We start from the raw sequence: 22,285 nt of genomic DNA on the forward strand, positions 1-22,285 counted from the left end.
TTTTTTTTTTTTTAATTTATTTTTGTCTGTGTTGGGTGTTTGTTGCTGCGTGTAGGCTTTCTCTAGCTGCGGCTAGTGGGGGTTACTCTTCATTGCGGTGCTTCTCATTGCGGTGGCTTCTCTTGTTGCGGAGCACAGGCTCTAGGCACGTGGACCTCAGTAGTTGTGGCCTGCGGGCTCTAGAGCGCAGGCTCAGTAGTTGTGGCGCGTGGGCCTAGTTGCTCTGGGGCATGTGGGATCTTCCCAGACTAGGGCTCGAACCCATGTCCCCTGCAACGGCAGGCAGATTCTTAACCACTGCACCACCAGGGAAGCCCCAGAGCACTCTTTCTATATTTCAATATTATTATTTATCTGTTTACATTTGATAAACAGACTAGGAGTTCTTTGAGGATGGTAGAATGTTTTATGTATCTTTATATTAAGGCATTAGCATAATGCCTAGCACAGAGTAAACACTCATTAAATACTACTGAATGGATGTTTTTATATGTGAGTTTTGTGTTTAGCCAAGATATTTGATATATGATTGCTGAAGTAAACCAGCCAACTCAAATAATTATGGAAATTGAAAAATATAAGAAGTCATAGTCCTTTGATGTCATAAAAACCATACAAATTTGATTTCTGCCCCAATGGTGGGCAGCACGGTAAATGTTAAATAGATTGGTCCGGAACTATAGATACGGTAAATGAGATTGGATTTGCACTTACTTTGAGTTTGCAGCCTTCATTCTGACACAGCTTCCTGACAAGGGCCCCAATGATGATCATAACGGATTCTCTGATGTCATTGCTCCCAAAGGAACCTTTGAACTTACTCTATTAACCAAACAAGGATAAAATAGGTTACCAAAACATTTAGACACTTCCAAGGGATATTTTAAGTAAAGAAACAAAGTAGCCAAAGTCTGAGGAAATTGTTTTTATGTTCCTAGGTTGCAAACTCTGAATTTTGCTTTGGGGACACTTACAAATTCACTATCTAGCTTTGGGTTGAAAAGTCTTAGAGTTCTTTCAGGTATTTTTAACGTGGGTCTGTGAAGTCCTGAGAGGTTTATGGACTGGGCTCATTGGGTCAGTGAATCCAAAAAATGGTCTGTAAAATTTTATGTATGGGTAATTTTATGTATGGGTATCAGATTTTTCAAACAAACCCATTTTCTAAAAAGATTATGAACTATTCCCCTAAATCATAAGTGAATAAGTACACTTTTTGATTTTAAACCTTGGATCCAAGAGAACTCTAGCTTTTGCTTCCAATATAATTTTTAATATCAGAAGAATTTTATCTTATATATATATGTATATAACATGTATAAGATTATACATTATACAATGTACTGTACATCAAATACCATGAAGATTTTTGAGGTCAAAATACATCTTTTAAAATCAAATTTTGAAGCATAATCAAGACTTCTCCCCTCTGAAATTTTGTCCTATGTTACATTACATGATAGGTGAACACAATCTTTAAATTTCCATAAAGTATAGTTTAAGTTATTTAGAGGAATTACAAAGAAGACACTATGCGAAATAATCTACTGTACAGTTAATGATTAACAGAAAGAAAATAGTCCAAAGGAATTTGAATATGAATAATCAGAAGGCTGTATTTCAGCCTGTATTCTGATGCTAGCAAATTTAATTACTGCCTAGATTCCTAAGAGCAGCCCAGAGCCTTTATTTTTGCAGTTTCCATTTGACTTACAACGAGGGCTCTCAGGAGTTCTTCATCAGGATGGGAGGCAAATCCACAGGCATAGAGAAACCTCTCCTGGAGGATAATGCTACTGTCACTTTTGAAATCCAAAAAGTCCAAAATGGCATCTAATGAGTCTGGGGTCTGAGCAGAGGTGACAGCATCCACCAGCTGGGGTCTACAAAAAAGGCATGGTCATGGATATCAATGTTTAGGGTGCTTAAGAAATTATTTTGAATCGCTACCATTCATAGACCCCATTGGTTTACATTTCCTAAAGAAGTGAAAAATTTTGTATTTAAACAAAAGAAAAATGAATGACTTTCACCAAAGATCCTTCCCCCTTTTATTTGAAATCTCTCCCTTAACTCCCTTCTTTCTCCTCAATGTATAATCAGAATATACAAATTAATTTTACTGTATTAGCCTAAGCCAAATATAATTTGGAGATTTATAAATAAAATCATATAAATAATATTATAAATTAGGTTCAAACTTTTCTGTATGGGTCATATATAAAAGCTATGTTCCCCCAAATCAATTATTTCTCTAATTAGCTTTGAAAATATATACATTTCTCAAATACATAACTTAACTAGGGCAGTATTATTTAATGGAAAGGTGGGACACTCTTTAAACTTTCATTTATATCCAAGAGAGACGTTTTTGCTCATTTTTTAAAAAATAAAAAGTACCATGGTATAGTTCAAGTTCAACCACAATGGTTAGTTGTGAGCAGAGCAAAACTCCTGCAGGAAAGTGCTAGTTACATATTCTACTCATCAAGAATCTTTTGTTGGCCGAGTCTTGGGATGGTAAAATTTCTGAAACTAGTTGCCATACTAATGAACATATTAGGTATGTATTGATATATATTTTATTCCACATTCACATAACATACCATACATGTATTTAATATGTTATACTTTTTAAAAAAGATATTCTTGCACTATACCATTTTGATCCTAACAAAAAGCCTAGTGAATGAAGCAAACTGAGAGAGAGGTAATACTTATTAAGTGTCTATTATTGCACTAGAAATTTTAGGTGTGCAACCTCTTTTTGCTTTAAATTCTTCATCCGTAACATGGGGCTAAAAACAGTAGTTATTTTAGGATTGTTGAGAGGATTAAATTACATGATCTATGTAAAACACTTAGAATAGTGCTTGGCACATTGTAAACGTTCAATAAATATATGCTGGTATTAATACCATCACCTCACTGAACATCTCTGTCAGTTTAATACTAATATTCTCCCTTATATATAAAGAAACAGAGATATCCAGTCATTTGTTCAAGGTCCATAGCTGGTAAAAATATAGCTAGGATTGGAACTCAGGTTTTTCTGACTGGAGTACACGGTCTTTAATTACAGTGTTTCCTAAAGTGTTTTTCATGCAATACTAGTCCTACCAAATGCTTTAAGAAAAGGGATTTTCAAAGTCGTGTAAGTTTGAAATATGTTTAAGGAAACTTATACATAATATTATCAGATTAAAGATGCTGGATATTTCTGTAGCAGAGAACTGTTTAACTTGGTTTCTCCCAGTGTTTTTCAAACTCAGTTGCTCACAGAAGCCTTTCCTCTTGGCATACTTGTTAATATTCTATAAGTTATAAGATACACATAATAAAAACTTCGGGAGATGTTACATTCCACCACACTGACTTTCACTATCCTACAATAAATAGAAGGAACTATTCTCTGTATTTTACAGATGTTGAAAGTGAGGCTCAGGGAAGCTAAATGTAAATGACCTACTTCAAGGTTGTATGCTGTTGGAAGTCAGAATTTAAAACTAGGTCTTCTGATATTAGTGCATCCTAGTATCTTTTCTACCGTACTACGTTACGTGCGTGTTACCTATGATATGGTACAATATTGCGTAAATAACCTGATTTAGAAACTACATCATACAAATTATTGCCACCTTAAAATTTTTAGGATACAAATAGGCTAAGGCTTAGTGTAATCTCTGTTCTAAATAGCTAATTTTTGCACTATTCTTGTCATATTTTTGTTTTTGATAAAAAGATAAGTCACTCTAAAATATATTTTTCCTAAGTTCTATGATTAAAACAGTCTAAGAATTTATGATTTTGCATATACTTAACTTCTGGTTTAGATATTTATTTTTGAAGATAGTATCCAACTAAATTCTGGTTTGTCATATGGAATTCATATCAATTTTTTTAATGTCCTCAAGATGAGTAAATAACAAATACAATCTAGAATAAACAGACTTCTCAGAAAAAAAACTAAATTCTCTTATTCTTGGGTAATTGAGTCCCTTGAACTCAGTGACTACTGCTGCTCTGTGTGTGTGTGTATGTGTGTGTGTGTACATGCGCGTGTGTAACTTGGCCACTTTCTACTTTTTATTATCTTAATGGCTAGTTTCCACTGTTTGTCAAATTAATTGAGCCATGTTGTATATCATCAGTTAGGATAATTAGTGTCATATGGTTGAATTTGTAGTTACAGACAAATTTTACATTACAAGACCAAAACACTTTTACTTAGAAAGTGTATTTGTATTTACAAAGTAAATTTGGTAATTAAGTCAACTCTCTTTACGGTGTATGTCAAATAAAGCATTCTCTCATCAAATATTCAAATAATGTACATATTTCTTTTCTCTGGATTCTTTTGGCTGTGTACCTCAGTACTCAATTTTCTTTTTAAAACACGGCTGCAATGGGGATGATCACATAAAAATGAAAGCACATTTTCAACTGAAAAAATCATATTCGTTTTTTGTTTTTATAATCAACTCTGAAATCTTTTCGAGTGTAAATGAATAGCTAGGGAACACAATTTCACAACAGTGAGGCAGCACATGCACCGTGGTGTCACAATGAAGCCCTGCCCCCCCATCTATGTACCAATCCAGACCTGATGTAAACTCATGAATACTCAAAAAACAATGTTCACTCTGAGTCACTACTGAAAACTTGTTATTGCATGTCTGGTCAATTAACCACTGCATTACTGCACTGAGGTATAACTGTTCAATGAAAACACAAAACAACAAAACAATTGATTGGAAGGTGAGGCAGTTGGTTAAAAAGAGATCTTACTTGCTTAATAAACAATAACCCAGTAATGCTTTCCCACAGACAACCCCACACAATGTTCAGGGCACTTACAGTACTTCCTTGTTTTCAGCCTTTAGGATTTGGAGGATCTCTTCTTTCTTTGCAGTCCTGAGGTGCTTAATAAAGGTCAGGAAGCTTCTGACAGCCTCAGCTTTGGAGAGGTTGTCAGGCTGCAGGTGTTTTCTGATGGACTGCCAGTGCTCCGAGAGCTGCAAAACATGGCCGCAGGCCCATACCACATTCATAATTCTGAACATCCACACTTACAAAGGATGTTCTTTCCAGACATAAACTTTCCTTTGTATCTGACAAGCCAAAGAAGCTTTTTGTGTCTTACCTCAATATATCTGATCGCCCCCTGTCCATACCACACTCCTGTGGCTCTCAGAGGCTGACACAGAGGCCTGCTGACTCTGTGTACAATTCCCCTGTAGGAGGACTGTCTTTGTCTATTAGCACTTAGCTCAAAGGACCTCAAGCTTCTGGGCATATGGGTCATTCCATGGTTACAACAAGGGAATTCTATGTGAGGCCAGACTTTGACTACCAGAGTGAAACGATGCCAAAATTTCATTAACAACAGGATATTCTGGAGGGGAAAAAATCAGAACTGCTGAAGAATTGTATCAGGTTCCTTATGCAGTGGAACCTTACTGAAAACCAGTTTCTGTAATAATTTGAGCTCCCTATTCTCTTTATTTTACTGCTGTATGAGATGCAAACAATAGTAAATAGTTTGCAAACAATAGTAAAACATATTGCTGGGGTCGGAACTGTTCATTTCATATATCCGTGTTAAGTAGAGTATTATTTAGATAAAGGTAATTCTCACATACGCCATCATTATGCTACTGTGGTTTTAAAAATAGTAAATAGTTCTAATTAATGACATCCTTTGGCTTAGAAATAAGCTAAAAACTTATTTTTCATAGTTTACCACTTTTCCCCAGTTGTAAAAGAATGTATTAAATCTCATCAGTGACCTCTAACTCTGAATAATGTCCATGCTGCCAGTTTTTAAATTACTCATTCCTTCCAATAAGCAACAGATATATATTTTGCTCTTTTTTCAAGTCCCTTTTGGTTACCTAATCTTAAGAGAATATTCCAAAACAAAATTCCAGTTGTACTTAGCTAAAGATTTACTGGGTCATTTCTGAGGGCAGAAAGCATATCAATGTGAAGTCAGATTTTTTTTTTTTCTTTAAAGGGTTGCACTGGTGACATTATACTGAAGTTGGAAAACAAATTCCTCAAAGACATAAACCTTTCCCATAATAATGAAGAAATAGTTAAGAAAAATCTTAGATGGCTCATAATGTCGGAAAACTGTAGGGGGAGAAATTAACAGCATAAGAAAAGATGATTCGTTTCATTAGTCAACTTTCTAAATAATTTCCATCTCATATGACATTAGAAAATTACACCAGAACATGAGATGATTTATGGAAGAGAAACAAAAGAAAAAACCAAGTGTGAGAACAATTACTTTTTTTGTCTCATTTTGTTTTTCCCTTAATTCAATTTTGGTATATTTGCGAAACTAGCAAGGAATTAGTGCCTCACACTTTAAGCAAATTATGGTATTAGTCCTTGATGTGTCTACTTTTCTCAACACTAATAATAGCCAAGGGTAGAGCATCTTCTGGTAGATACAAACAGAGCCTGAAGCCAAGGGTTTGCTCTCCTGACAAGACGTGAAGTATTAGGAAATGCTGGAACCCAGAGTCATATCTGTGGCCATACATCACAAATGATTCATGCAATAAATGAAATTTCTCTTTGCTGGATTACAAATGTTACGAGATGATCTACACTTTGCCTTGGGGATGTGCTATCTCATTTCTGGCTGTAACTGTAAGGGAGGTTGGGGCATGGTAAATCAGTGTTCCCAATTTAGGCAAAGAGTTTGGTATCCTTTTTTAGTCCTCACAGCAATTCTCAGAACACTGAGGTCAGTAAACCGTTTCACCTGTGGACATATTACTACCAAATGGCGGAACTTTCAGGATTCAGACCCCTGTCTGTGCTCTTGATGCCATGCTTCCCCTTAACTTCATGAGGTCCTTATCCCCACTGCATTCTAAGTGCTGCTCTGAGGAAGCTCTCCTTAAGTCATAACATTTTTTATTTGAAATGAGTGGATGGTAATCATTGGTTAATTATTGTTATATTATGCATCACCTTGGGTGCATATTATTAGGCTACTGCCATTATAACTCAGTGGTGGCTGGTAGTTCTTTGTAAACTTTCTTTACAAATTAACTGAAGCTTCCATTGGAGACAAAAGGAAAACAGAACTTTAAGCCATGATTATTCCATGATTTGGCCACACAACGCAGTTGTTCACACTTACAGAAGGGCATCCTTTGCACTCGCTCTCAAAGACCTGGCCCACAATGGGAATGGCCGTGTATTTCGAATCAATTGCTTTAATGATGGCAGCAACCTGCTTCCCAGGCATCAGTCTTGGGCCTGCTTCTGTTGTCTTCAGCTCTAATTTCTGCCTGAATAGCCAAGGAAGAGAAATGTCGCATTAGCAGCATCCATTTGAGTGAACAAGCTACTAGTTGTCATTCTTTTGGCAAACAAGATACTAATTTATTCAAATTCTGTAAGGTCATGTCTTTCAAACAGTGATATCTCCAGCAGTAACAGAAACCTCAAGAAAATTATGAAATTTTTCTGGAGCAACAATTTTACTCAAAGATTTGAAAATTTAAGTCTGGAGTGTAAAAATATTATGACAAGAGACTATAGGAAAGAAAATTTGCCTGGATATGTGATGTTACCTCTTTTGGATTTAGCCCAGCTCTCTGAAAATGATGTCTTCAGTACAACCATGTTTCACTTATTAACTAAGACAATTAGGAAACCTTGTTTTCCAAAACTGGCCTCAATAATATTTTTATCTGATATGCTCTTTCAGAAGCTTGCCTCTCTCCCTTTAAGAGGTGGAATCTACATCCCTCTCCTTGAACGTGGACAGGACTCTGTGACTGCCCCGACTCACAGAGAACAGTAGAAGTTTCAATATGTGGCTTGTAAGGCTAAGTCATAAAAGGGAATTCAGATTTCATCTGGCATGCTAGCAGCACATACCTTGAGAGAATTGAGCTGCCATGTAAGAAGTCTGGCTACCCAAACCTGCCATGTTGAGAGGCCACATGGAAATAAACAGAGATGCATAAGGAGCCTCAGTAGTTTGAGTCTCCCAGCCCAGACACCAGATAGGTGAGGGAGCAGCCTTTGAACCATCTCTGGTCAGTGACTGTCTGCAACTGCCCAACAGACACCAAGAGAGGCATGCCTAGCAGGACCAAGGCAAGTGCCAGGATTATGAGTGAGAATAATAAAGCAATTGTTGTTTTTTTATACCACTAAGTTTGGAGTGGTGTGTTATAGAGCAATGGAAACCTGATAAACCTAAGTAATTAAAAATATTAATTTTATATGAAAACAATATGGATACAGTACAAAGTAGAACACAAGGTTCTAATCCAGAGGAGACTTCAATAAAATTTCAAGCATTTATGGTTTGAAGGATTTCTCCCAAGATTTTGCAACCATGTACCTCTGACATTAGGGCTACTTCAGAAGAAACATTTGAGAAAAAATGACATAAGATAAAACTAACACTTAATGCTAGAGATGTTCTTCTGAATTAAAATTTGAAAATAATACATACTCTTAGATTTGAAATTCTAGTTCTTTAGCCTGTGAGAACTATTCTGACCAGAGAAATTTTCTCCAGTTGAAATAATAGGCTCGAATATGTAAGTACTATAAATCACATCAAAAATTCTGTCACATCACTTTAGTATGGAACTTTTCTGTGTTTATTAACAACCATAACAAAAAATAATCTTGAGGCGAGAACTCACAAATGCCACCATTTTTTAACGCTTAACATTAAAATCATTTGACAGAGAAATTAGAAAATAAATGAGAATGAATCAAGTAGTTTGCCTTTTCAAAATTTAAATTCTATTCAATTAACAATTTATTTTTAATGAAATTCTATTTAAAAACATTAAGTATTTATTACATGCCATATATTACTGTAGATAATATGAAAAATAAAGATGAACAGACATAATCACTGTTTTAAAAGAACTCAGTCAAAATGAGGAAGCACTACATATACATGTGCGTGTATATACACACATATATTTTTTTAAACCAAGTATAATAATACATCAAAGAACAGTAAAGAAAACTTAAATTCTAACATTATCTTACTTTGATAATATTTTGCCTGCAATTGTTTGTAGAAAATTCAGCCTCAAAGCATGTATCTCTTCTGCGAGCACAGCTACAACAAAGCTGTCTTCTATCTTATAGGTAGTGACAGATGTGGCTTTCGAAGTGACACCCAAGACCTAAATAAATAAATATATGTGGTTGTAACAAGTAATTAGCTTTTTATCTTTGAATCAAGCCAAATAGTGAATTATCTTTTCATCTTCACAAGAACTTCCCCGTCACCCAAACCTACAATATATTAAGATAAACCTATTCATTTGATATTATACAAAATTAATAGCCTAAACTAAAAATTATAAATGTTCCCAAATTATATTGTTACCTTATTCACCTATTATTTTAAAATAATCTCTACAAAAGGTAATTACTTGGTTGCCTCAAAGAAAGTAATAGCAAGCATACCGGATTTTGGGTTGTAAATCCAGAACTCTCTGATTTGCATGAATCCAAGGCCTTGATTTTGACCACCTTATCTTGATGAGCCTGGTAGGTCACTTTACAATCTCCAGAGATATCTATCTAAAAAGAAAAGCAAAAATACAATGTTTGGGATTCTCACATGGACCATTTGAATTCCAGTGGGAAGTGGCTTGAAAATTGGGGTTCTAATATGTCATGGGGGACTGACTTTCTGCCCAGGCTGACAAGCTAGGAAGGCAGAAGAATTCAGTGTTTCCTGCAGCGTGTGGATTCTTTTCCATTCCCTTTGTTTGAGTCTTATGAGTGCCTTCATATTGCCCCAGGAATAATAAAGGATTTCCTACTTCTCTCTAATGTCTAATAGGAACTGGACAAATGGCCTGGTCATAATCAAAACCTCTCGTAAATGGGTAATTACGTGGCAAGGGGAATTGACTTTTAATGCTGTATGTAGGCTGCGTGTACGTGTGCATGTGTGTGTGTGTGTGCTCACATGCTTTGATGAGCTGAGTATGATTCGAAATCCTTAAAAACCTGTGGGATTAATTCAACTCATTATAAGTCACATCAACAGTTTGAATGTAGGCAAATGTATCTCAGTACAGACTCAGTTTAGCATCTCTGAGTCTTCCCTCTGGACTCTACAAGCACCACCCCCAGTCTTCATTCTAGAAAGCTAACCAGCATTCCCTTGGCCCGGCCTTGCCATCAGATTTTCTCACCCACTGATGGACTGGCTGAATTCAGACAAGAAAACTTGGACTCAGCTTTGCTTTTGACTCCAAGTATGGTACTGAAGGAGTCACTCAACTTCCCTAGTTCAACCTCGGTTTCTTCATCTATAAAATGAAGAGGGTTTGTATAGACCAGTGGTTCCTCCAACTGACAATGCATCTACATTAGCTGAGAAACTGTTAAAATACAGATGCTAATCTACTTAATCAGAATCTCTGCAGTGAATCCAGGGAATTTTTAATAAGCTCCCCATGGGATAGTGATGCACAGTGATACCACTGGAATATCCTCCAAGGTTTTTTGCATCTCTATCATTCTGTCATTCTATAGGTCTCTTCAGTATGACTTATTCTAATTCCCTCTACCTTGTATTCAAATACAAATTGGGGTAAACGGCAATTCGTTTCATATGTAAATGAGATAACCACCCAAGTCATCTTTTCTAAGCATTACCTAAGAAAAGATTTTAGAATCTTTTAGATTTTAGAATTTAAAAAAGATTTTAAATTCTAAGAATTTCTGCAGATAGAAACCCATATAAACAATTTTGGTAACTTTATTGACAAATACGTTTCTGGATCCTTAATAATATTAGTAAGTACCTCATTGGTAGTTCCAGAGTTTAACTGCATCTGAAATAGACTAGCCAGGCCTCTCTTGAGATTTTCTATGGCTATTGGTTCATTTTGATAGGAGTAGAACTCTTTGACCTAGGCAAAAAAAAAGGACAAGCATAAATAGAGCAAAAATGCATCATTTACCAGATTTGGTTAAATAAATAGCAGGGAAGGTTAGATTCTCACCCCCTATCAATTCTGGGAGAAAGAGATCTGTTAGTCCAAAGCTGGGACTTCTTTTTTTTGTGAAAAGAAGCTATTTACATTTCTAAGAAGCTAGACTGTCCAAATACGACATTTCAGGAGACTTTTAATGAAGGCTCTAAATATGATGAGCGTAACATAGGGAAGGAAAGAGAGCACCGATACGGGGTGGGATTTCTGTGAAAACAAGGATTGCCCAAGGAAGAGAAATCAGGAACATTCTCTTCAAACATGTCAATGTATTCTCTACCTGTGATTCTGCTTGAAACAAAAACTAACCAAGGTTTAAAATAACATCAAAGAAATCGATTCTTGGAAGAGAATGGCAATCCCCATGCTTGAGACTCCTGAGGCAGTACAGCCTCTAAGGGCTATGATACGGGCCCACACGTGGCCAAAATGCCCATGGTCAAAATTCCACAGGATCGGGCTTCCCTGGTGGCGCAGTGGTCGAGAGTCCGCCTGCCGATGCAGGCGACGCGGGTTCGTGCCCCAGTCAAAAAAAAAAAAAAAATTCCACAGGATTGATGTTCTGCCCTCCACAGCATTCATGTTGGCCTTGGGTATAAGGAGACATACAAGGTCGGAAGACTTGAGGTTTAGGGTGCTAACACTGCATGGCCTGCCCCACGCGCTGCTTTGAGTTTCTCTTCAGAAGGTGGGAAAAAGAGGTTGGAATGAGGAAGGTGAGTGTGATTTGGCTGCACTAGTAAATGGCTTATCTTAGCTTTGTTTCATCCTTGAGATTTCTAGGCACAGAGGTAATAACGATGTCTCATACCATTTTGAACATTTAGCTCATGTTTAGGAAACAAGGATAAAAATACAAAGCATTTTCTGGAAAATAGGCTGTCATTTTTTACTCTGTTTTGACTCCAAACATGTCACATGATTTAGAAATGGAGAGGTTGGACATAGCTTCCCTGTAAAAATTCCCAAGGTCTATGATAATTATAGCTGGCATTTCTACCAGAAATATCCTGAATGCCTTCCTATTTCTCTTTAAAACCAACCATGACTTCTCAAGTAAAACTGAAAGCTCAGTCATTATGCAATAAATTCAATTAATACCAATCTGAACAATTTAGTGTACATGAAAACTCCCTCATCCCTTAGAAGAAGAAAATACTTTGCCTGAATTATCCTAACAAGTGCCTCAAGTTTTCTATTTTTATTTTCTACATATACTCTGCCTAGTGATAGATTTATTAGGTACTTTATCTGGCAAACAATTTTAGTCATTACAGTGGATGAACCTATAAATGTTGGAATTGTGTTTGTCCAGCTTAAAAAGGAACTGGAATAGTGATCTCAGTGTCTGAAAATCCATGGCATCATATTCTCAAACAAATCACTTGCAATTTCTCAGAACCAAGGCTGAGTTTCTGATGTTCTATTTTGTAAACTAGGTCTTCTTTCCTTTTAGGAATTATAGTGTAAATTTCTTTTCAAATATTTGGGAGTGTGGGATCTGCAAATATCAGGACTAATAGAGCTTTACAACTGGATCGCTTGAGCCCATACACAGTCAGAAGGGCTTACTGGTAGCAATACACACATGCCTAAGGCCTGTGACTTTTTTGGTCTGAGCCTTAAATACTTCAGAAAGTGAGAGGAGCCATTAAGTGGGAAAAATGCTTGTACTATCATCAGTATCCTCACTTTGCTTCCAAGCTACAAAATATGCCTGAACTAGTTACAAAGTTTCACCTAAAATTTCAGGAAACCCAGGTCTCAAATTTAATCTTTAGACTATGCATAAGGTTAAATGCTCTCCTGTTACTCCTACTTCTTTTGATCTTGACTGCTAGATACCTAAGAAAATGGTATGCTGAATTTTTTCCTGGAAGGCTGAGCAACATAAACTGTGAGACAGAAAAATTTTTTTTCATTCCTTCTATTAGCTTTTATTGTTTCCCTAGAACTAGAAAAGTGGACAAGTCTCTTTTTCCTTTGTCTGCCTGCTACATTTGGGGCCTACATTCTCTTCCTTTAGTGCAGAGCAATGAGATCCAAAGTGAAGACAGCACTGGTATCCATATTAGCTAAATGTCAAAACTGTTAGAATCGAGTAGGGTTTTGATAATTCAGAAAATAATAATAAAATATCAGAACTTGGAAGTTTAATCCACACGGCTGACACAACAATAATCTTAAATTCATTATTTCACAACAGGAACTAAGTAAGTTTTATTATATTCAGGCCATAAAGCTGATTACTTCATTCAGTTCTGAAATGAGCTCTGAACATCCAAGAGCACAGGACTCTTATCTAAATTCACAGTCTCCCAAACTGCCAGAGACCGGCAGCATCGTAGACTAGTCACAAACTAAGAGCTGAACCCAAGGAAACTAAACATAGAGGGAGAAGGGTGGGTTGTGGGAAAGGAGACTCAGTGCCTCTTCTGGGATAATTTTGAGGGCCGATCTCCCCTTGGAATCAGTAGGGATTATGCATTTCTTTTCCGTAGGAAAAAATTACTCCTATACATTCCCTTAATTTACACATTCGTTAAGAATAAGAGAAAGCGAATTTTCATTAACTGGTCAAAGAGCAAAAATAAACAAAAAGGATCTCAGCAAACAGAGATTAGTCATTTTATCTGGTCTACTTAGCTGAAGCTATGTCTCTTTCATATGTATCTAAGACAGAGCATAGCTAAGAAATGGTACATTGGAAAACAGACAAGTGAAGAAATATATAAAGAATTAGAAGGTTTTCAAGGTGCCACGTATCTTTTGGAGGTTCCGTGTGTGTACAGGAGCCACACTGCCAGATTCAGAGAGCAAATCAATGTCTAGGAACAACACAAAATAAGGGACAGACTCGGCAGCCACATGACTAATGTAATCAATACTGAGCCAAAACCAGAAATAGAAGTCTGGTAATATTCTAGTTAATTGGATTAGCATTCAACACTGTAACTTGAGGCATCTTTTGCATGTCAGTCTTAACCAGAAAACTGTCATATTTCCGACTTCATCTATGATTTGTAGATAAAATTAGAGTCATACCCAAACATTTAAGTAGGGGAGATAAGTAGGCATGGAAAAAAAATATGTGCAATAAATATGCATGTAAGTATTTCCATGAGATATCTTTTACAATGTAAATGTGGGAGCTTAAAACAGGGGGCTCTGGGAGGACAAAAATACATGCTGATGGGTATCCTTGAAATCACAGAAATTTCTTAAATTGAGCCTGGGATAGAAAATACTCTTTGAGAAAACAGCAGTACAGTCTTCCCTTTCATAATTTCGCTCATAGTAAAATGAAGTGATAGTTTAAATAATGATCTTCCTGACAGTGATGTGGCTAAAAAAGTCCAAGTGGCTTCTTAGTCTCCAGGGTCATGTTTTTTCCAACAAGTACTTTATTGTGTAATTGAAAGATACCACAATGTACTTTGACCTGTAGCTACAGTAAATCATCACAAGTAATAGCTCCTGTAGAAATGGCATGTTGGAGTCACTGAAATAATGATGTGGCAGCTCCATCCCAGCCTTTGAACAGGGAGGGCACTGAGTGCTTTTGTATGTGTAACAAAAGACTTTGTACTCAACCGCTACCCAAGGGGCTATAAAATAATTGGCTTGTCGTTAAGATTATAAATGCAATTAATAGTTTATAAATCAAGCATCTTGCCACATTGGAAGGCCAGAGATGAAAATAACAGTATTTCATGTTGTTAATAAAGTTGTGCTATATGAAAACCAAGTGAGTTAATAGACACAGTGAAGAATAAAAAGAAGACTACAAGGCAGCCTGACATTTTTTTTTCCCCAAGTACATTCCAGCTCGAAAAGACAGTAAAATATAGAGGTTTCCAGCACAGAAACCTGTTTTAAATCCCAGCTCCACCACTTGCCAGTTGTGTGACCTTAGGCAAGTTTCTTTACTTCTCTTAACTTTGGTTTCCTCATCTATTACAAGAGGACCAAAAAGTAGCACCTGCTTCCTAGGGCTGTCATGAGGAAAAAGAGAGAATTCATGTAATGCCTTCAGTCAGTGCAGGCATTAAGCACTAAGTATGTTTTAGCTTTTTTTTTTTTTTTTTTAAATTAATTAATTTATTTATTTTTGGCTGCGTTGGGTCTTTGTTGCTGCGCACGGGCTTTCTCTAGTTGCAGCGAGCGGGGGCTACTCTTCGTTGTGGTGTGTGGGCTTCTCATTGTGGTGGCTTCTCTTGTTGCAGAGCACGGGCTCTAGGCACACAGGCTTCAGTAGTTGTGGCACGTGGGCCCAGTAATTATGGCTCACAGGCTCTAGAGCACAGGCTCAGCAGTTGTGGCACATGGGCTTAGTTGCTCCGTGGCATGTGGGATCTTCCCGGACCAGGGCTCAAACCCGCATGCCCTGCATTGGCAGGCAGATTCTTACCCACTGTGCCACCAGGGAAGTCCCTGTTTTAGCTTTTATTAAGCAAACAATAGGCACAGACTTCCTCAAAGTCTGACTCATTTTAGCCCCATATAACCTTATTTGTTCATTCCTTTAATTTACGAACATTTATTGAGTTCCCACTATGAACATGGTGCTGAATATACAAGATAAAGACACAACTGCCACCCAGGAGAAGCTTACTCTGAATGTAGATGGTAGACAAGTAAAGAGAGTATTACAATACACTGTGATAAATGCTTGGATAGAAATAAGCTCAGGGGAGTATGGGGTTTGGGAAAGGCTTTCAGAACACCAAGTTGGTCAGTGCAAGGCTTGGTTCTGGGTTGCTTTGAGGAGGAAGGGAGTAGAAGGGCTGGAATATCAAGAGGAACAGCAATTTTCTCCACCAAGACCCATAATCTAGCAATGAACACAAATGACCAAAAGGAAAGTAATGAGGGGCATGAGTGAGCTATAAAGTGCTAAGAGGGTTCTGAAGAGGGATGGTTATTTCCAGCTGGCTAGAAGGGTGGGAACTTTGTAAAAGAAAGGGTCTGCAAGCAAAGCCTGAAGCATGGTAAGTATTTTCACAAGTGAAGAAGGAAGAGAAGGATTCTTGAAATGGTGATTCATGTTTGGTTACAGGAGAGTGATGATATAATAATCCTTCTTGTGAGCCCCTTTTTAGTACTTTATTAAAAATGAGCATCATGAATAGCAAAATATTTCATGTCTGAAATTTATATTTTAAAGTATTTGTTTTCACTTTTAGTTTGAATCTAGAAATTTTGGATCTAGAGAAATTTTAGAGATTTGTAGTTTTAACTATAATGATCCCTTTCTGTTTTTCTACTTCAGTTCCTAAAAGTAAGCTTTCATCTTATACTAATATGTTTTTATACATGTCAGTATAACATCTATAATTTTCATAAACCCACATATGTAATACTTGATCATTCACAGATCAAAATTTCTTTTCAATTCCAAACATAGTAAGACCATTTTAATAGACTAGACTCAAACCGTAAGAAATGCAGTTACAGAATTTTCAGAGCAAATTTCCAATGTATATTATAGTGTCCATTCATTACTTTAACATATGAAATGCTTTTCAGTTGTAGCTATAAAATAATCTAAATGCTTTTCTAAAGAATCAACTCTATCTTAGAAATGCCATACCCCTTCAAAAGCTTCAATTTTGTACTTAATCCACTTATTGATTTCTTATGACAAGTTAATATCACTTATCTAAGTTAGATCATTTCATTCTCATAATTTGTCTACTTTCCTGAATTTATCCAATCATCTCTGATGACCTATTGTGTTACAATATCTTTTGAATTCTTCCTAATTTAATAAGGAATGTACCTTTTAATTATGTCTCTTACCAATAAACATATACTTCCTATATAAAGATTTTTCATAAAAATAGGGAACATAAATGGCTAGGAAATATAAGTGAATCCGATGCCTTGATTTACTTCTGAAACACTTAATTTGCAACTTCTGTTTATTAGTTCTTGAAAAATTCCATTTTCCATAAAAGTAGCAACACCATGATCACCTAAAATAATAACTACTGAAGGAGAGAAAAATATGAAGTTGGAAAAAACAATGTGAAACTCCAAGAATCACTTTTACCTTTCCATGGACTAGATGAAGGAGCACAGGTCTTTGTAGAGCTTCCAAGTTTTCCTTTCTTATGATTTGGGATGGCTTTTTTCCCTTGAAAATGCTCTTCTCTCCTCTCTGTTGATTCACATTTTCGACGTTTACATCTTTTATCTGGAATCATGGAAAGAAACCTATTAGAAAAACTTCCTATGTCTGTTTCCATCAGAGTCTCCTGGAAAATAAAATGGTAAAGCAATAAACAGGGTTGGCCATAATTTCTTCTGTCATTCTCAATTCATGATTCATAGGACCTAATTATCAACTTTAAAAGAATGGAGAAGGTATTAAAAATTAGATTTTTGAATTAGGTAAAAATACTGACATCAAGACAATCTGTGACTTCAACTCTACCTAATACTCTGTAATGGCCTATATGGGAAAAAAAATTTTTTTAAAGAGTGGATATATGTATAACTGATTCACTTTGCTGTACACCTGAAACTAATACAACATTGTAAATCAACTATACTCCAATAAAAGTTTTTAAAAATTAAAAAAAAAAAGAAATCTGTGACTTCAAGTCTACAATAATTGTGGCTAGAAGATAGCTCTTTTATGTCATTGTCACTCTCTTCATTTATTTTGAACTGCTGCTGTCTGCCTGCTCTCTTCACTTTCTGTACCATTTGTTTGAAAGGAGCCCTGCTCCACTGTACTTTATTTGTACATACAAAATTAAAATGAACAGTCTGATTACTGAACAAAGAGGTACAGAATGTTTTCTGCAAAATACTGTTCTATTGAGAAATGGCTTAGTGAGGTGGATGATAAAATTTTGATCCAACTTGGAAAACACACACAGCTATTAGAGACAACCAAAGAAGCAAAGATCACTTGATAAATGTATTGCAGTAACACCTCATTATAAAGTATATCAGTAACTACTTATCAGTGACAATGAAGCAAATCTTGGTCCTGTGTACCTGTTTCACACTGACTTGTAGAAGGAGAACTGACTATACTAGAGAAAGTATTGCCTTTAGGTCCTTGAAAAGCAAATGTGGACTCACCATATATTGAAACAGGAACAGGCCCCAGAGGCCATATAATTTGAATCTCTTTGTCAACACTTAACTCTAAAGCATCATAACTGACCAAACACTGCCATTCAGGGGAGCACCTCGTTCTGTCCTCAAGAAGAATGCAGAATAGGTTTACTCCCTCATTAGTAATTTTACCTGTTGGATCAAGGAACTCAGAAAAATTGGAAGGTCACAATTTATCTCCTTCAGTTAGAGTGGTCTCGATTGCTTTACACATAACATGGATTCTAGACTCCTTAGTTTCAGAACACTTCAAATGGATTCTAGTTTAATGTGCCTATTAGTATGACATATAGAACTGGACATCATACTTCAGTTACTCACCCGTATACACCTTCATTTGCCTGCTTCAACAATTTGGAAAGATCAGATCACTTTTGGTTAGCAAAAACTTCAAAACTGTATCTCTACTTATTTTAGTGATGGATAAAAAATTCAATGACTATATGACCAAGAGTACAGACAAGTGCTGTTGAATGGTACACGTCTCAAAGACTACTGACATCTAATCTTTGCATCTCTCTGGTAGAAAATGCCCACCATAATTTTGATCAGTTGGTCGTCATCACCATCAGGACTCCTCCACAGTAAGACAACATCCACATTGGATGAAATTCGGTAGCCCACGCTGTCTTGGAGGTTTCCTTTGCCCCGATCAAGAAAAACTTCAGTGGAGTACGTGAGTTTGTATAGTCGGTCATTATTTAATGAGAGACCAGTTGTGTGACCTGCATAAAGATAGTGACACAAGTCAAGTCTTAGTTATAAATCACCCATCAGGCCAGGGTCTGTGCTATCTAGCACAGTGGTACACAGTGGGAGCTTATGTTTGCTAATGGAAGTAAATTTTTGCTAAGTGAAACATGGTTCTACTTCTCCATCTGCTGAAATTATTGGCTTGAACAACAACAAAAACCACAACAAAGAAATAAGCTTCCATTTCAGAAAACCTTAGTTTGTATTCTTAATCAGTAATCAGATTATCTAAATATTGCCCTGGTTGAACTATAGAATATTTTTTAAAGAAATATCATTGTATTGCTTTAAATTATATGAATATGATTTCTTCCCTGCCCCCCACCCCAGCTTTACTGAGGTATAATGAATATGATTTCAAGTAGAGATGCAGCCAGAGATTGCTTTATAATTTAATAAAAAACATTTGTTATTAACATATCATTTAAATACAAGAGATCAAAGCCAAAGTAATTTTAGTAGTTAGAAAGCAGTCCCTTACATTGGATATTTTGAGTATTTAAATATCCCTCTAATGTACTTTATCCTATTAATTTAATTAGTAAACTTTTAGTATGAATGTACATTTCAAGGCTACACATATGTAAATTTAAATTAGCTATTCCTGAATAAAACGATGTTTTCCTACATAAAATCCTAGCACAGGCTTTAATCTGGCAGGGACAATTTAATGTCAAATAGTATACAAGTCAGTATTATGACCAAAAAAAATGATATATGGAGGAGTTCATACACTCTCCAAGTCAGTTTATCTTAACCCAAAGAAATGTAAAAGAGTAGGATCAAGTCTTTCCCAGAGATGACTTGCAGTTTATGATCGTACAAAGTCTTTGTATGTTTTCTATCCATAGCTCGCAGGAGATAGTAAAAAAACGACTTCAGTATACATTTTTCCTCAGTGCTAACAGGGTAGCATTGCCTTGTTAACTATATAGGGAACCATACCTTTTTTTCCCTCAGGACATATGCACGTGGGAGAGGGACAGGAAAGGAGGTTGAGATGACTAGGACAGAAGTGAGGCAGCTGAGAAAGGAAGTGAAATTACTTGGAAAGCCAGAAATTAGAAAACCTCTGAAAAGTCTTTACTATTTAGTGTCTCTATCACCTACTGTGGTGCCTACTGCCCAGAGGAAAAAAAGGTCAAATACATTGTCTCTAATAAACTGTTCTAAGTGTTTTATACACATTAACTTATTAAATCTTCACAAAAACCTAATGGGGTGGGTACTATTATTAGCCTGATTTTATAGATGAAGAAATCGAGGGACAGAGAGATTATACAATTTGCCCAAGATCACCCAGGAAATCAGTGGCGGAGCCTCTAACACCCTGTCTGGATCTAGAGACCATGCTCTTACCTATACTATACACATAAAACCTTTAGGTTGAACTCTTCCATTCCTGGGGAGTGAGCTAGGAATTCATTCATTCATTCTTTCATTCAACAAGGATGTACTGAGCACCTACTGGGTAGTAGGCACTTTTCTAGGCTCTGGGGCTATACCAGTTAACAAGCAGACAAAATTTCTACCTTTGTGGAGTTTACCTTTAAATGAGGAAGGGATGGAAAATTTAAAAAGCAAGTACATAAACAAATTATAAAGTATGTTAGAAGTGCTAATGAAGAAAAATGAAACAGGAAAGGGAACTGGGATGTTAAGGGAAAGAGCTTTGTGAGAAGGTAATATTCTAGGCAGATACTTTAGGCTAGCCACATGGATATCTGTGGAAAGAGCATCCCCCTTCCCTCCTTCCCCACATTCCTACCCACCCCCCGCCCCTCCACAGAGGGAGTAACAAGTTCAAAGGCCCTGAGGAGAGTTCATGCAGGTGTAATGGAGGAACAGCAAGGAGGCCAAAGAGGCTGGGATTGGCTAAGTGAAAGACATAGCAGAAGGAGATGAGGTCAAATAGGTACCCATGGGTGGCTGGGAGACCTGGGGGGACATTTGCATAGATTTAGAATTTGGTTGAGTGACACGAGGAGCCACTGGAGAGTTTCGCGTGGTGAAGTTATACATGATCTGACAAACCTTCAAGGAAAGGGAATAGGGCATTTAATAGGAATCAAGAAAAGCCAGTAGAAGGAAGTGTAGGAGAGGGTCTCCAAGTGTGTACACAAAAACAGGCTGTGTCCAAACACCAAGTCAGGCAGAACCTCAGGTATGAGATACAGAAGGCAGACAGAGTCAGGAGAAACCTTGCAGGAGGTGAAGCCTGGGACTCCCTCTAGCCTCCCTGATCTCCACCTCTTCTGCATTTTAACTGGGGACACTGCTACAGGGTCAAACACTGGCTTTCTGACCAGGAAGATATTTTGGTCAAAGAGGCCTTCTTTTTATGACACCTATCAAGTTCCACATAGGGCAAAAAGGAAATACATGTTGTCTTATCTAATCCTCACAGCAAGTCTGAAAGATAAGCAGTATATGGCAGCTGAAAAAAGCTGACTCCACATATAATCCAACATAGCAGATATAATGCAGAATTTGACGTTGGAATATGCTAAAATTCAAGTTTTGTGGACTACCTGAAGGTGTCTTCTGATTAAAGTAGCTATGAAAAGTTTGCAGTAAAGTAGCCTCTCTTTAATGCCAAAGCTTTCCAAACTATCATGTTGTTCTTTTTTTTTTTCTTTTCTTTTACTTGACTGGTCAAAAGAATGTGAAAAGCGACAATATATATCAGTTCCTGACTATGATTTGGAAGTGATAAAGCACAGGAAAGACTGGGCTTTGTTCTCCTAGAACTTTTTCCTACCTCTTTCAACAGGAGATAAAGCCTACAATGGTTTAAGTAAGTGCTGACGGTGCTGAAGTTTTGTCCCTCTTATCCTTTCCTCTTTGATAATTATTGATATTTCTGTTTCTGTTATTCAGAGATCCGGCAATACTGGGCAGTGGGGGCATGTCCCATTTATACTGGTGACTAAATTTCTGTTTTAAGGTGTTGCTCTGTAGAGTATGCAGAATGGCAATTGGAACTGATGGTAGATTAAACGAGAAATCAATTTTAGCCCCAAAAGGAGTCAGTACCTCTTCAAGGTGCCCCTTCAAGTGAAACTTTTAGTCATGTAAAAGGAAGAAAACTCTTAATTTTGAACTTTTTAAGAAATATCTTCAAATATTCTTTAATTAAACTTAGATCAATATAATAGTTCATTGACTTAAGCAAAAAGACAAAATAGAGATAAGTTAATAAAGGTGAGGCTGGAAGAGACCTGCGTTGGTGATAAGGAAGATAGGTAATGGGATTTACGAATCCAGCAGAAGACTAGAAGGCCGGAAGTAAACGAGTAGGATGAAGGATAAGGGAGAAAATATGGAAGATGATTATTGTGAATGAACTGAAAAGCATGGTAGGGCCAGGGACTGAGAGA

At 36.7% G+C, this 22,285-nt stretch overlaps 1 protein-coding gene across 1 annotated transcript in view; it reads right to left on the reverse strand.

The window, feature by feature from the left end:
• Positions 1–22,285, reverse strand: part of MTTP (microsomal triglyceride transfer protein) — a 45,836-nt gene that overhangs the window by 21,181 nt on the left and 2,370 nt on the right. Inside the window, exons 2-10 of the mRNA XM_024736130.1 lie at positions 18,690–18,877; positions 17,074–17,217; positions 10,830–10,937; positions 9,475–9,591; positions 9,049–9,188; positions 7,163–7,313; positions 4,858–5,015; positions 1,715–1,883; positions 715–822 (exon numbers count right to left, since the gene is read on the reverse strand). Of these exons, the coding sequence (XP_024591898.1) occupies positions 715–822; positions 1,715–1,883; positions 4,858–5,015; positions 7,163–7,313; positions 9,049–9,188; positions 9,475–9,591; positions 10,830–10,937; positions 17,074–17,217; positions 18,690–18,877 (1,283 nt within the window). The remainder of the gene's footprint in view (positions 1–714; positions 823–1,714; positions 1,884–4,857; positions 5,016–7,162; positions 7,314–9,048; positions 9,189–9,474; positions 9,592–10,829; positions 10,938–17,073; positions 17,218–18,689; positions 18,878–22,285) is intronic.

This window comes from Neophocaena asiaeorientalis, unplaced genomic scaffold (genome assembly GCF_003031525.2).
Source record: "Neophocaena asiaeorientalis asiaeorientalis breed wild unplaced genomic scaffold, Neophocaena_asiaeorientalis_V1.1 scaffold7, whole genome shotgun sequence".
NCBI lineage: Eukaryota > Metazoa > Chordata > Mammalia > Artiodactyla > Phocoenidae > Neophocaena > Neophocaena asiaeorientalis.